This window comes from Choloepus didactylus, chromosome 3 (genome assembly GCF_015220235.1).
Source record: "Choloepus didactylus isolate mChoDid1 chromosome 3, mChoDid1.pri, whole genome shotgun sequence".
Lineage (NCBI taxonomy): Eukaryota > Metazoa > Chordata > Mammalia > Pilosa > Megalonychidae > Choloepus > Choloepus didactylus.
This window is the reverse complement of record NC_051309.1, coordinates 92,425,963-92,442,724: the sequence shown is the minus strand read 5'-3', so window position 1 is coordinate 92,442,724 and position 16,762 is coordinate 92,425,963. Positions and strand designations below refer to the sequence as shown.

Here is a 16,762-nt window from a genome sequence, read left to right as displayed (position 1 = left end):
ACCTAGACCTCATTATAGTACTAAAAGTCATGCCCATCGTCATATTAAGGCCACCGTTTTCTTACATGTGTTCTGTGACTAAGCATGTAATCAATCTGCACATGCTCAATAATCACCTCTAATTACAACATCCAGAGCCATTGTGCTCATTATCCTAAAATCTGCCCATCTTTGATACTATAAAACTATCAGAATTACTGCAGTTCAAGGAGACAGATTTTAGGGCTGATAGGCCATCTGATCTCCTACTTCACACATAGCAGTAAACTTTCTCTCTTTGAAATCCTGGTATCTCAGGATTTGGTGATTTGAGCACATTGGGCAGAGAATCCACTGCTTTTTGATTGGTATCACCAGGGGTAGAAAAGTTTGATCAGAAAATTTGAACAGATTGACAAAATTCTCTGCTCTCATTGAGCTCAGATTCTGGTTATGTGGTTGAGTTTTTATTTTACTAACACAGAATTTTAAATGAATACCCATAATGATATTCCCATGGTATGTGTATATATACATGCTCCCATGATATCACAGATATTTATCTCAAATGTAAAACAGATAAGCCCAGAACATTATTATTGATATTGGAGATGTCTCAACTATTTCTTTACAATTAATTATAAAGATAATAAGAAAAATGAAGATTTTAAAAATGTATGCTTTCTAGAGAAGTTTTATTGATAGTTAATAAGCACATGAAAAGAAGCTCAACATCATTAGTCTCTGGGGAGAGGCAACTTAAAATCACAATGAGATACCCTATCACACCCACTAGAATGGCTAGAATAGAAAAGACAGACAATAACAAGTTTTTGCAAAGGTGGAGAAATTTGAAACCCTCATACATTGCTGGTAAAAATATAAAGTGGTGCAGCCACTTTGGAAAATAGTTTGGAAATTCCTCAAATGTTAGAATTACATACGCAACAGAAATGAAAACATATATACACACAAAAACTTAACACCAATATTCATAGAAGCATTATTTATGCTTTGCAAAAAAGTGGAAGCAACCTAAATGTTTATCAGGTGATAAAAGTGAAAACAAAATATGGTATAGCCATGCAATGGAATTCTATTCAGCAATAAAAATGACCAACTACCAATACATATTATGACATAGATGTACCTCAAAAGCATTTTGCTAAGTAAAAGAATCTGGATGAAAGTGACCATATATTGAATGATTTAATTTTATGAAATGTTTAGAAAAGGCAAATCTTTTTTAAGATAGAAAATAGATTAGTGCTTGTCTGGGGAGTGAGTGGGGCTGGGGATAACAGTAAATGGGCATAAGGGATTTTATTGGGTGTTGAAAATGTTCTGAGCTTGATTTATGGTGGTGGTTGCTTGACTTAGAAAGTTTATTAAAAATCATTCAATCATACCTTTGAAATGGGTGAATTATATGACAAATATGACTCCATAAATTATTTTTAAAAACATACGTCATTCAGAGTTGTGCCTTCACTAAACTCACTTAAGAATAACTATAATTTGAGTTACCAAATATACAAAAACACACATTCAGAACATAAAACCTTATAGGTATCTTATTTCTTTCAGTAAGAATTACCATGATGATTTCAGAAACAGAAATGCAGACTTTCTGGATTTAAACCACTGAAGAATTTATGGTTACACTTAGTCTCTGTATCACGTACATTCAAGTGTATTATTAATTCTTCCATAAAATGTCAGTTATCGTCATCATCATCTGTACCCTTACAATGACAAAAATAGATGATGTTTACTAAATATTTAGTACATGTCAGAGCCTGTGCTGCATGTTTTACTCACATTATACCATTCACTCCTGGTATTTTTGTTCTGTATTGTTTTGTTTTTAAGTGAATGAACCCAACAACCCTCTGAGGTTAGGCATTATTATTTCCATTTTACACATGAGAAAATTAGAGTTTTGAGATGTTAAAAACTAGTCCTATGTTGTTAGCATAGGTAGTAAATGGTAGGCCTGGGATTTAATCCCACATCTGCTTGTCACCAAAATCTGAACTCTTAACTCCTCTACTACCTCTTTGAGAATAAGTACACAAATGCCGACTGATAGATATGCCAAATACTGGGAAACTTAATTAGCTATTTTATTCCTAACCCTATTGTGTTTCAGGGGAAGTGAGCCCAAATTCTTCAAAGATAAATAGGCAAAAAAAAAAAAAGAAAAAAAAAAGGGAAGCTCATGTCCCTGGCTTCAGCTGCTTTTTAGATATATCACAGAGTAAAACACAATAAAACATGACAGGTTTCTAGCTAACAATCTGTTCTACATAAAATATTTACTAAATATCCATTCATGTGAGTATTTTCTCTGCACAAGGTATTTTCCCTTGAAGCCCATTAATTTTTCAGACCTTAATCTAATCATTAGGTGGGGGTGGGGGGTGGGGGGAGGACTTGCAAGTTATACCCATTAATCAAATTAGATGAGAAACCAAGCATTCAAGAGAAGTAGGTATTTCCCAAAGTGTGGGCTATATCAAGTAATTTAAGATGTCACACAAACATAATGTTAAATGGAATCAAATCACATAGTAGGAACATTAGAACTTATCCAAAACTCTTTCAATTCTCCTGTTTATATCAACGAGTAAGTTTCATTTGGCAATCACAGACTTGCTGAAGACTTACTGATTTCTGTTTTCATCAAATAAACAGTAGGACTTAGGGTCAGAGTCTTAGAAGGCTATATCTAGCTAGCACTTAAGAACATGCTTTGTTGCCACTGCATTTTATGTTACATTTGCCTTCTCTTTAGACAAGCGGTGCTGGTTCTCAATTAACAGTAATGATATAGTTTCTTTTATGATGAAACTGATAAAGAAAACAGTAAATAAATTAAAGAAAAATCAATATATGGAAATGGTTAACATCTTGCTGGTAGTATGTGAAGGGTAGAAGTTTGAGAAATACTCTAAGACAATGGCTGTCAAATCTCGTTACTCCATCATACCTCTAACAACTGTGTCAAGCAATAATAATGGTAATAATTACTATAACTAAACAGCTGTTCAGGATTTTTGGAGGGCTGGCCTCTTTCAATTTCAGAGAATTATTTAAGGTGCTGAAAACAGATAGCCAGTTTACCATGCACATGATCAGGGCTTGCCTTAGGCAAACTTCCTGGGAGTCTGTTCTTTGCTCTTCCAAGCCTTCAGTGATATAAATTTTTCCATTTTACCTACCCACATACCTTCAAGCTACAACTTACTTTCTCTACTTTGCTCTATGAAACCCTACCTTTAGATGTTTTTTTCACACTGTGATACAAAGGCTGGGTAACTGTGCAGTTTGCTACTAAACTCCCAGTGTTTGAATTTTCACATGGATCAAAGCAAGAAGGTGCAAGGATGTACCTTTCAGACTTTCCAAAAAAATTCAGGTCTTATTCAGCAGATAAGAAATTATTATTTTTAAGTATATCTATACTTCAGAAAGTAATTTATCTTTCACAGTAGTATATGATGTGCCTAGCTTGGTCAGAACTAATATGTTGCTTGCAATAATGCTGTCAGGTTGATTTTTTCCCCATTTCACATATGAGAAAGCTAAGGCTCAGTTCAAGATCATAGCCAATAAGTTAGGACACGTCACACCAAATTCATGATTTCCCTTTATCCCCACACACTTGTGCAGCTGATAATCTCTGCTAGTATTCCACAGCATATAAAGATTATCCGTGGATCTGTTTAAAATGCAGATTCCTAGGCATCACCCAATCTTTAAATAAGAATGAAAGGGAAGGGGGATCTGGGCATTTCAGTTTTCAGAACATCTCTCTAGATCATTCTTATGCAAACTAATATTTGAAAATTTCTACCAGGTCTATAGTGCTCTCTGCTTTCAAGTTCACATTTTGTGACTGGTCAAGTAATGCCCAAAGCTATATTGCTACTCAGAGAGTTAAATTGTGCCTGGCTTCTCTGTCTTCTAAACCTTAGGCATTTTTTTTTTTTTTTTTTTTGTAATCACTATAGACTTGCAGTTTGATTAGTGATCCTAATTCAGTCACCAAAACAAATTTTAAAAAGGGAGGGGGAGGTGGGAAGAAGAGGAGGGATGACCAGAGCAGAATAAATTGAGTAGGTGGGTGGGCAGCTGGGGTGCCTCAGACAGCAGCTGTTTTACTGGGTTTCTGAACAAAATGTGTAAAATCTCTGGCTTCATAGAGCCTTCTGCTTTGCTTTTGAGTGCTATGTTCTAAGTGCAAAGTTATTCTGTTGCCAAGCAGTTAAAACTGTAATGGTGACAACCACATGGCCATTCTTGACCCTACCTTCCCAACTCTTCCAAAATGTAACTTTTTAAACAGCTGATGCCATCTGGAGAGTTCTGGAAACAAAATAGCATTCAGCTTCTAATTTGATTTTACACATTCTATGTTTCATTTTTGTTTCCCCTAAAGTGGAGATTTAAAATAAAATGATATATTTTGTTTTCATTCCTAAATAGAGAGAATGAATAAGAGAATGGCTAGGAACCATGATGTCTGTTTTTTACAGTTGATATGACTAATATAAAAGAAATTCTTTCAGGTCAATGAAAACATCCTTTCTCACAAAATCCACTTAGGCCAAGGAGTCTGTGGGAATATGTCATCTAGATGTAGGAACAATAAGTCATGAATACCTGAAGGTCTCCAATTTGAACCTCAAGCCCTGGAAAAATAGCATTTCATTGTAATTAAGGAGCAGAAAGTATATGGTTTAATAAAAGCTGGTGCATGGCCTTGCAACAACTGTACATTGAAATAGTGTATGTTCCAAATTTCTTTACTGAAAATACCTCTTTTTTTTTTTTTTTCTCACAGGACAAAATATTTTGTCTCATTCAAATGTGAAATACTATTTTCTAAACCCCAAATGGATCCATGCCTTCAAAAGTACAGGCAAGATTTATGAGCACAGATGTTCTTCATTGTAAGACTGATGTGGCAAAACATTGGAAACAATAACAGAAAAAGAACTAAATAAACCAATATTCTGATATGATGAATTATTACCTGGTACTTAAATCATGTTTGTGAAAACTACTTAGTGCAGGGGAAAATGTTCATGATATAATGTTAAGAAGAAAAGACAAGATGCAAAACTGTATGATTTCAACATTTTGTACATTTATATACCTATGTATCAATATAGCTATCCAAGTCTCTGTATCTTTTTATCTATATGCTATATATATAGCAAGCGTTCTCTGGGTTGTTTAATTTCAAAATACTTACCTTTCATTCTATATATTCTTCTATATTCTAAATTGGATGAAAATATTAAATTTAAAACATAATTTAATAATGCTTAAATAAAATTCGAATAATATTTTATAATGTGTAATACAAAAATGTTAATAGAAAAATGTCACTTTAAAAATCAAGTTTCAGGGCTACAGATTAGAGCTACAAGATCAGTGAATAAAGATTATCTTCATAGAATTCCTGTGAGAACTTCTTTCCAAGTTTTAATAAATATAAAGATGAAAGCTAAATCTTGTTGGCTGTTTATAGTGAAATACAAAGTAAATAGAATAAAACAGGGAAAGTATTTATTCAGCCTCATTCTTTTATGTTTCACAACATTGCTTTACGTCCTATTATCTATTCAAGGCATTATGAGGGATCTGTATTTTTTTTTTTTTTCCAACATATATTCCTTTTTACCATTTTCCTGGTGAACACTGGTAGACTAAGTTGAACTAATTACTGTTCCCAGGCAATTTGTCTTCATGTCCTGAAGACTGAAACCTGAGCTAGGGCTGGGTCAGGTGAAATATCACAACCAGCCAATTAAGTCAAAACGTGGGTGGGGGCAGACACTCTACTTGGACAAGTTTCTGAAAATAATCTCACCACCTTGGGAAATTATGGATTCTTTCCCCTACCAGCGTAGTTTAGAATCACATTTTACCACAAATATGTCACTCTCTTCTTTTTACATCACTGATGATGGATCTGGGAATCTTTTGTTTCTCTAATTAGTAGAATCCAGGAATTTGCATTTATGCCTCCCTGAGGCTCAGGGACTCCAGCTTGACAATTTATCAAACGGAAGATATATATTCAGGGAAATTAAGCTGCTATAGTGATCTTTTAAATGAATTATCTCAGTTTCCGAATAAACACCTTCCAATGGATTTCCATTTCACTTAGAGTAAAAGCTAAACTCCTGGTCGTAATCTATGGACCATACATGACCAACCTCTTCCATCTTACCTCAGAGGACTCTATGCAACCCTCACTGAATTCCAGCCACAGTGGCCTTTATGTTCTTCAAACAAACCAAGCTAATGTCTGTCTCAAACCCTTTATACTTGCTATTTCTCCTACCTGGAATGTGCTTCCACTCCACCATATCTTAGGTATACCAAACTTCTTATTTTTAAAAAATTTAATTTAAAAGCTTTTTTAAAAAATTATTATACTTTTTACTTTTTATTTTTATTTTTTAATTCTCCAAACAAAACTTCTTCTTGTCATTCAAATCTAAACTCAAATGTTACTGCCTCAGGAAGGAAATGTGATGTGTATCTTTACCACTTATTTCTCTAACATATTACCATGTCATCCTTACCACTCTCTGAAATTATTTATATATTCACTATGTTGTTTATCTGCCTACTGCGGGCAATGTAAACCACAGAAGACCAGGGACATTCTCTGTCATTTTCACCTACAACAGTGCCTAGACATAGTAAACACTGGAAAAGTATTTGTTGAATGAATAAATGAAGTAGATTGTCTCTAAAGGTGACTGTCAATAATTTCTCCCATGCCTAATATATGCATACCACTACTTCCATCAAGCAGCAGAGTCAGTTTTCTATCCCCGTTTATCCAGGCTGGTCTTGTGATTTGCTTTTGATCAAGAGTATTCAGTGGAAGAGATAATGTGCCAGCTGAGGGCCTAGCCTTTGTAAGGCTTAATATCTTCTACTTTTGCAACATTTGAGTCCTGAGCCACTGTGTAGAGAGTGCAACAATCTGCTAAAGAGAGAAGCCCTTGAGTATGTGAGACGCAAAGAGAAACAAAGAGGCTCAACCAGCCATCAGTCATTCTAGCCACCTCAGCTGGGGTAACTCGACTTGTGAATGAAACTATTTTGGATCCTGCAGCCATATTACATCGTCACAACCAACACTGTGCGGAACTGAGACAAAGAATCTCTGCCAAGCACCAACCACATGCAGAATCATAAATGGTTGTTTTAAACCAAAAATTTTGGAGTAGTTTATTAGGCAGCAATAAATACCTGAAACAGAAATTGGCTATTGCTGACATGAAAGTTAACATATACTGTATTGACTTTGGAAATAGGCAGAGGTTGAATTTTTTGAACCAGCTAAGGAGGTTTCCAGGTCAAATGCTTCTTTTATTAGTATATAAGAAGATACTGCAAGAATGAGATGCGTTAAAGAAGGAAATATTCAGTTTTCAGGAATAGAAAAACTATAATTGGCCCATGACAGTATCACCAGCAGGTAAAAGATTCTCAAAGTAAGAAATGCCATGAAGAAAAGATAAAAATCTAGGTGCTGCCAGTAAAACATTACTGAAAGGTAATGACCAAATCATGGAAGACACCTTGTTAAGACCTCTGAAAGTCCAAGGTAGTGACTCATGGAGCCTCCTAGTGATACAAAAGAACTTAGAAGAATCTTAGGTTCTTCCACTGTACCCTGACTCACAGACAAAGTATGAAAGAACCTATCATAAAGAAGTTTATGAGTGTGCTTTGTCTCATGTAGTTCATTATGATTTGATATCCAATGTTTTAGTTTGCTAAAGCTGCTAAAATGCAATATACAAGAAATGGGCTGGCTTTTTTTTTTTTTTTAACAATGGCAAATTTATTTGTTTAGAAGCTTACAGTTCTGAGGCCATGAAAATATCCAAAGCTAGGCACCATCAAGACAATACCTTCTTCCTGAAGACAGGTTGCCCATGATCCTGGACTTCTCTGTTACATGGCAAGGTACATGGTGGCATCTGCTGGTAACTCCCTTCCTTTCTGGGCTTCTTTGCTTTCAGCTTCTTAATTCCATGACTTTCTCTCTGAGCTTCTGTGTCTTTCTCTCTGTATTTCATCCTCTTATAAAGGACTCCGATTAGAGTATTAGGACACACCTGGGGCATGCCTCAACTGAAAGAACCTAATCAAAAGTTCCACCCACAACAGGTTTACACTCACAGAAATGGATTAGCTTTAAGAACATGATCTTCTGGAGTTCATTCAGCTTCAGACTACCCCATCTCACCCTCTGGACTCCTCAAAGACCTGTTCTTTCCATATGCAAAACATATCCATTCCATCACAGTATCTCAAAATGCTTAAATCATTTCAGTAACAATATTAAGTATGAAGTCTCATCAAAATCAGTTACAGGTGAGGGGTGTACTGGGGAAAAATTCCCCTCTAACTATGCACCTGGGAAATGCAGAACAAGTTATCTGCTTCCAATATACAAAGGAGGGACAGTCATAGAATAAACATTCCCATTGCTATAGGGAGAAACTGGAAGGCAGACAGGGGTCACAGGTCCCAGACAGTTCTGAATACCTGCAGAGCATCCTTCATTAGACTTCAAGGTCTGAGAGTTATTTATAGACTGACGCTTTGTCCTCCAGGCTTGATGGAGCAGCAGCCCCACACTTTCCAAGGGCTTGGGCAGTGGGCCTGCTTTTTCTAAACACTGGGGTGAGGGCTCCAACATCGCCAAGCATTGGGATGACGGCCATGCTCTCAGCTCCACCCTCATTAAGCAGCTTCAGGATGGTGGCTGGACTCTAAGGTTCACCTTCATGAAGCACTGGGGTGGCAGCCAGACTCTAGGCCCACCATCCTCAGGCATCAGGGTGGTTGCCAAGTGCTCTTCAATCTCCAGGACATAGGCTCAACCCTTCAGAACAGGGAGTGGCAGCCAGACTTTCCCCAACCCCCAGGAATGTGCTCCACCCTCTCTAAAGATGGGGGCAGCAGCATTCTTCTTGAAAAATGGGGCAGAAGGCCTGCCTTCTGCAAGCTCCAGGGCATACTCGCTGTGCTTGTTTGAATGTATTATGTTCCCCAGAAAAAGCCATATTCTTTGATGCAGTCTTGTGGGGCAGACGTTTGGTGCTGATTAGATTGGAATCCTTTGAGTGCTTCCATGGAGATGTGAACCACCCAAGTGTAGGTGATAACTCTGATGAGATCATTTCCATGGAGGCATGGCCCCACCCATTCAGCACGGGCCTTGATTACTGGAGCACTATATAAGCTCAGACAGAAGGAGTGAGTTTGCTACAGCCAAGAGGGACACTTTGAAGAAAGCACAGGAGCTGCAGATGAAAGACAGTTTGAAGACGGCCGTTGAAAGCAGACTCTTGCTCCAGAGAAGCTGAGAGAGGACAAATATCCCAAGTGCAACTAAGAGTGACATTTTTGAGGAACTGCAGCCTAGAGAGGAACATCCTGGGAGAGAGCCATTTTGAAACCAGAACTTTGGAGCAGACGCCAGTCATGTGCCTTCCCAGCTAACAGAGGTTTTCCGGGCACCATTGGCCATCCTCCAGTGAAGGTATCCAATTGCTGATGTGTTACCTTGGACACTTTATGGCCTTAAGACTGTAACTTTGTAACCAAATAAACCCCCTTTATAAAAGCCAATCCATTTCTGGTGTTTTACATTACAGCAGCATTAGCAAACTAGAACACTCACCTTTTCACAGACATGGGTGGTTCCACTCTCCTGGCATGAAGTATCTTTGCTCCAGACCTCAGCTTCCATTCCATGGTTCTGCCTTTGAAGTCATTTTTTCCTTTAATCTGTACCTTTTCTTTCCCTTTTAATCCAGGCTGACAGTGATTCTGTTCACACAGATCTCGCAAAAAACTTGTCAGTTTCACATATAGTACACAAGGGTCCCTACTATCATACTGTGGCACCTTCCACAGAGCCTTTCTGGATAACTGCATTTCCAATCTTGACTTGCACTGAAATGGCTAACTAGTTCCATGTTTGGTTAAATCCTCATATATGGCACTAGTCTCTGAGGACTAGACTTCTGGAAGCTCAGAATTTTCCAAACCATCAATTCCCGGTTTTCTTGTGCCCAGAGTTCTCGGTTTACCCCTTCTTTTTACATTTTAGTATAAGCTGCAAGAAGTCAGACCACACCTTCCACATTTAGTTTGGAAATCTTCTCAGCTAAATATCCAAACTTGACACTTCCAAATGCTGCCTTCCATCTGACATCAGTTCTCAATTTTGCCAAATTCTCTGCCATTTTAAAACAAGGATTACCTTTCTTCTAGTTAGCAATGACATAATCATCATTTCTGACTAAGGCTTCATCAGAAGTACATTTAGCAACAGTCTCTTCAAAGCAATCTAGGCCTTTTCTATCAAGCACCTCATAATTCATCCAGAATCTTCTCCTTACCCATATGTAAAGCTGCTCCAGCATTTTTGGTATTTGCAAATAGCAACACTCCACTTCTAGCATCAAAATATGTTTTATTTAGCTAATGCTGCTTAAACACAAGAAATAGGCTGGCTTTTTTTAAACAATGGGAATTTATTAGTTTACAAGCTTACAGTTCTGAGGTCATGAAAATATCCAAAGCTAGGAACCATCAAGACAATACCTTCTTCCTGAAGACAGGCTACCCGTGATCCGGTACTCCTCTGTCACATGGCGAGGCGCATGATGACATCTGCTGGTTTCTCCCTTCTCTTCTGGGCTTCACTGCTTTCAGATTCTTGCTTCTGTGGCTTTCTCTCTGAGCTTCTGTGGCTTTCTCTCTATATTTCATCCTCTTATAAAGGACTCCAGTAAGAGTATAAGGACCCACCTGGGGCATGCCTCAACTGAAATAATCTAATCAAAAGGTCCCACCCACAATAGGTTTACATCCAAAAGAATGGATTAGCTTTAAGAACATGATCTTCTGGAGTCCATTCAGCTTCAAACTACCACAGCCAACAAGGTCTGTAAAGCAATTATACCAACTTGGAATTAAAGAAAAATTGTAGTTCAAAATTTAAACATGTAAACAAGTTTTAGGCCCCCAACTTTTTATGGACAGGATGCAGTTTGAGAATACTCACCTAGAAATGTAGGCCATTTCTTAAAGAAAAGGAAAGAAATTTCATAGGGCAGAACCAAGAGTCCTGAGGGAAGACCCAAAAGTAGAGAAAAACAAAGGACTAGGGAACCAAGCCCTAATCTAGGAACATTTCTTGCCTCCAGATAGGGTGTTTTAACATGTGTCCAACATGATTTCTGAGTGGCTATAGAGGAGTATCTGCTCCTAGCCTTAATAGAGTAACTAGTGCTAGACCTGCTATAAACAACTAGAGAACTAAACTAAATATATGAAACAACAGTTTTAAGATAGTAGGCAAAAAAAAAAAAACAAAACAAAAAAAACAGTGCAAAACTGTGATCTTTGAAAGTATAGAAATAAACGAGGTGAGTACTAAGATTACTCCAGCTGGGGATCTGGAGTCATTTACCAGACTTTAATATAGGGATCAGGGCCCTAAATAGAGCACAGCAATTGCACTGAGCTAAGGAGACAGAGATTGAAGATTGTGGAGGTTGAGATGGCTTGAATTTGTGGTGAAGACTACCAGAGAACAGAGCACTCTGCAAAAGAAGGGTTGCAGAATTCTGCATATAGTTTCACTTGAGTCTTTGATAAATATCAGTACGAGCATGGAGAAGGTAAAACTCCAAAAAGCTAAACAAAGAACAACTTCCAGGGAAAGAACTACCAGGGAGCTATAAGCTGAACAATTACTGGAGCTCATATAGGGATGGAAGGCATCTGGGTTCTGATCAATCAGTAGGGAGAGAACTAATTGAACACCAAAGGCATACAGTAAGGACTCCAGACATGCTTTGCCTTAGAAGTAAAGTTTAACTAGTCCTAAAGGAGAGGCCATTCTAGGGCCAATGTAACAAAATTTAAAATGAGATTTGACATGATTGAACAGATCCACAAATAAATTAACTGCCTGTCAGAAGAAACCAAAAACTCTTTAAAGAAAGACAATGAAATCCAGACAATCAACAACATGACAGTCATAATGGACAACATCCAATAAAAAATTCCTGGACATGCAAAAAGCAGAAAAATGTTACATATAAGAAGGAGAAAAATCAGTAAGTAGGAACACACCCCAAATGACAGAAATTATGGAAGTAGCAGATAAGGACTTTAAAATTTTTCCAAGATGATAACATACATTTTGGAGTATTTGAAGTAAAATAAATATAATAAGAAGAAGAGAGAATCAAATGTAGTTTTAAGATGAAAAATAATACATCAGAATGAAAAATTCATTGGACAAACTTTACAGCGGACTAGACACTGAGAATGAAAAGATAAGTGACTTTGAAAATAAGGCAACTGAAATTACACAAATTAAAGGTCAGAGAATAGAAAAATTAGAAAGAGAAATAGAAAAAAAGTCTCCATAATCTGTGAGACAGTACCAAGTGGTATCTCATATGTGTAATTGGACTCCTGTAAGGAGAGAAGGAAGATCAGGGCAGAAACAATGTGTAAGAAAATAGTAACTAAAAGTTTCCAAATTTGATGAAAAATATATGCTCACATATTCAAGAAACTCAGAAAGAGAACAGAGGCTCTCTTAGATATGAAACTAAAAAATGAGAGATCTGATTATCCTTTAGCCATTTTAGCCACTAAGACAGGATTTCAGACATGTGAGTGAAGCCCTCTTGGATTTTTCACACCTAGTCAATCTGCTTCAATCAACATATTGTGGAAGAGAAATGAGCACATTCTGGCCAAGTTCCGCCCAAATTGCAGAATCACGAGCAAATGCTTGGTTTTATTGCTTTAAGCCACAAAATTTTGGGTTGGTTTGTTACACAAATGTAGACACCTGAAATGCTGACTTACTAAACAGATGAATGAACATTCTCCTTTTTATTCTCGAAGTATGCTAGCAGGCTACCAGATTGCATAATGTTTCATTGTCAGCCAAAAGTTACCAAGAACTAGATTTAGAAATAACTGCTTACAGAGCATATCTGTTCTTATACGTATCCTAAAATATATAAAATATCCCTCCATTACCCCAGATTAACAAAGATCTATTATAAGAACCAAACCATAAATGTCTATAGCAAAATAATTTTTACTAAAATATGCTTTGCTATAATGCCATCTGCATCTTCCCCCTCCCTCCCTCTCTCTCTCATCTCCATCTCCATCTTCATCTTTATCATTTCTATCTCTATCTCTATCTCTCTCCAAAGTAGATCTTTGAAACTATCACTATTTCATGAAATTCATTGTAGAGGATGGTGTTGTTCATCCATTATACAATACTCTCTTTGTGAGAATCCCATTGACAAATTTTCTAATATTGGTGCCAAAAAAATATGTTTGTCTTATGTAAGTTTGTCATTTATATCTTGTGAACAGGACTGAGCTATGTAACAACTGACCATGGTTCTTTTACACATCAGTTGCTAGAAAGCATAGAGTAAGAAATAAAGCTCCTCTGCAGAAAGTATATCTGCAGTCTTAAATTTGTTTTCTGACTCCAATTTTCTATACAATTTTACCCCCACATTTAAGTTTTTTCTCTTATAGAGGATTTATGAATCCTTATAAACTGTCTGCAATACTTTCTGAAACAAGGCAGGGTTTTAATTAATTAATTGATCCTTTCTTATTCTTCCATTTATCATTATGTAATTAGTATTTTTCCCAAAACCTAAGAACTGTATAATATTTTATTCTATGAATTTATCCTGATTAGTAAACCATCTTCTGTTGGAGATAGCAGTTGGCTGTCGATTTTTTACTGTTATAAAAATTGTAGTAAACAACTTTATACTTTGTCTATATATCTGATTTTTTTCTTGAACTGGAATTACCTGCTTAAAAAGTACTTGGAATATATTGCTAAATTGCTTTAGAAAAATGATAACAATTTGTACTCTCACCATCAGGACACCTATCTCACTATTATCATTGTTCAGGACTTTGTTAATCTACCTTTTCTGTAGATTGGTGTCTATCCATGCACCAATTCTACACATTCAAATAGAAATAATAGTTGGTAGGCAATTTTCAATTTTCAAGTATTAAGAGTCCCAAACTATTCTTGTCCAGAAAGTCCATTACTGAGAATCTCACCTAAGGAAAAAATCCAAAAGTAGAAAATACTTATGTGACTATATATCTACTACACTACCACATTATATATAATGGTGGAAAAATTGTAATACAAATAGCCAACAATATTGAAATGGTTATGAACATTGTACCTGTGGAGTGAAATATTAGTGAGATATTAAAAGTGATATTTACAGAGTTTGTTAATAACATGGACAAGTCTTTTTGATAGAATGTAAATATATATTGGAATAAAAGAGTACTTTTCAACCAATAATATGGAAAAATTTCTGCTAGACAATATCAAATTGATATATTAAAATAAATGAGAGGACGGGGGATATTTCAGAAAAAATTAGCAGTGATTAATAATGGGACTATGGATGCTTTATATTTTCTTCTATGGAACTTTCATTATTCTCTGAATTTCATCATGTTCTATTAGACTTTTTATTTTCTTGTAAATACTTTCTAGATTATGGTGGATCTATGTATTTAAATATACAATGCTTTTATTATTATTTAAAATAGTTATTTTAATTATATTGCTAATGTCTCTATTTCTACTTATCAATAGTTTTGATATGACAACATATCCCTTAGTTGAATGACTGAAAAAGAATACCACATGAGAAAAGACTCTTATTTTAAAAATTCATTTTTCTTTTGCATAGTTTAATATAGTTTTTATTTGGGACCAAAGGAAAAGAACAAATACTGATGCTTTAAGGAAAAATGTATGGATGAGAAAGACATCTAAAGTGCCAAATTTTTTATTTTATTACTGAAATAAAATAATCTATTCTCATGTGGCCAAATAACCCATATTCCAAGTTGCGACAGCATCAATTAAGATTATGCCATCTCAGTTCATCGCATCCTTTCAGTTCTGTTTGAATTTCTCAGTGCAGGAAAGTTAGTAAATTTCTCAGCGAAGGATGGTTACCTGTCAAATGATGGTTTCTCTCCACAGTCAAAGGCATCCTGGAGCTCTTTGACTAGATTAGCCTGGCCTGGCAGTCGAAAGAGACCCTCTTCTTTTAGTCCCCTTTGTCTGATGAAGTCCACGCACTGCTCCACCAACATTGGAGCCAGGCGATTCCCATATCTCTTCTCATAACGGACAGTGTCTTCCAGTTTCTGTCCAAAAATGCCTGGAAAAATAAAGTGTAATAGAATGTGGGAAACATATCTCTACCCATTTTTGTTGCTTTCTTTTTAAACTCATCGTGAAAGAAAAACAAAGATTGAAATGCTAACAAGGCATTTGCTATTTGGTGTCCTGTAAGGGAGGTGGAGTTTATAATTTACATTGTCCAGAATTACTAACACATAGTGAAAATAAAATGCAGTTTAACTTTTAGTTAGTTTTATCAGTGATTTAAACATATCTACAAATGATGCACTCCTTAGCATGTGCATCTGGAGCCAACCACCCTCACTCTCTCATTTGAAGCAGTACTGATTTCAAGGTATCAGGAATCCATTAATATTAGGTGGTAGCTTAGCAAAAATGATCAATCTATGAGAAAATTAAAAAAAATAATAATAAAAGCTAGCACAGATGTGACCCTATGTTCACAGGTGGGATGAATATCACTAAATAGTTATAATGGTCCAATGAGTTTTACAAAGCGGGAAGAAAAGTGTTGCATGTCAAACTTATGCAAGATTCCTGAGTGTTTGGGGAATTATTTGCTAGCCATTGGGTAAAGATTTAATAGTTACAACAGATGCTTGACCTACCTTAAAAATAATTTATGTATCCAGTGTTACAAAACTATCATATTTCAAGCAATAAACATTTGCTACCAAAGAGAATATTCTTGGTGCAGATAAAAACAACAAGAACAATAACAAAAGTATTCTAAAACCAGAATCAAATCTATCACTGATAGAATACATATGCTCCTTTTAGGAAAAAGGCTAATGGTTGATCTAACATCAATATTCAAGTATACATAATGAGGAACTAGAGAACAGCATTTTCGAATGGCAGTGAGGATCAAAGCATGTAGCAAAACTATTTTTCTCAGTTTGTAGACTTTGGCACAAGCTGTTCTTGATAACTGTGAGTCAAACATTGTTCACTAATTCTGTAGACATTCACAACCTCATTTTCTCTTGGCATCTCTACATTAGAGCATGGAAAATTAAATACTTCTTCCATTTCCCTTGCAGCCAGTGATGGCCATGTGACGTAATCCTGGAGAAGGAGTCTGTTGGAGCCTCTAGGAAGACTTGTCATTCTTGATAGAATGGAAAGTCACAGAACTGTTAATCATTCCTTTCTCCTGTCTTCAACTTGGACATAATCTGAGTAGTTCTAGAAGTCATGTTTTGACCATTACACAATTGTGAAGGAAAGGCTAAAAGATTGACAGAACCAATGAGGCAGAAATCACTGAAACCCTGAACCACTGACCCAACAACCAGCAGCAACTTCTTTCAGACATTTTTTTAAGGTGAGAAAAATATTCCCTATGTGCTTAAACCTCTGCTGGGTTTTCTGTTACTTGCAGCCAAACACAATTCTAAACCATACAGTGGTGATAATGATTTTGAAGACAATCTAGCATTTAATAACAAGGTTTGCAAATTGGCT

General features: G+C 36.1%; 1 protein-coding gene across 13 annotated transcripts in view; it reads right to left on the bottom strand.

Annotated features, from left to right (window-relative positions):
• ARHGAP24 (Rho GTPase activating protein 24) overlaps window positions 1-16,762 on the bottom strand; it is a 551,069-nt gene that overhangs the window by 48,639 nt on the left and 485,668 nt on the right. For all 13 annotated transcript variants that reach the window (XM_037830166.1, XM_037830168.1, XM_037830167.1 and 10 more), the window contains one exon: window positions 15,104-15,311. In XM_037830166.1, the coding sequence (XP_037686094.1) occupies window positions 15,104-15,311 (208 nt within the window). The remainder of the gene's footprint in view (window positions 1-15,103; window positions 15,312-16,762) is intronic.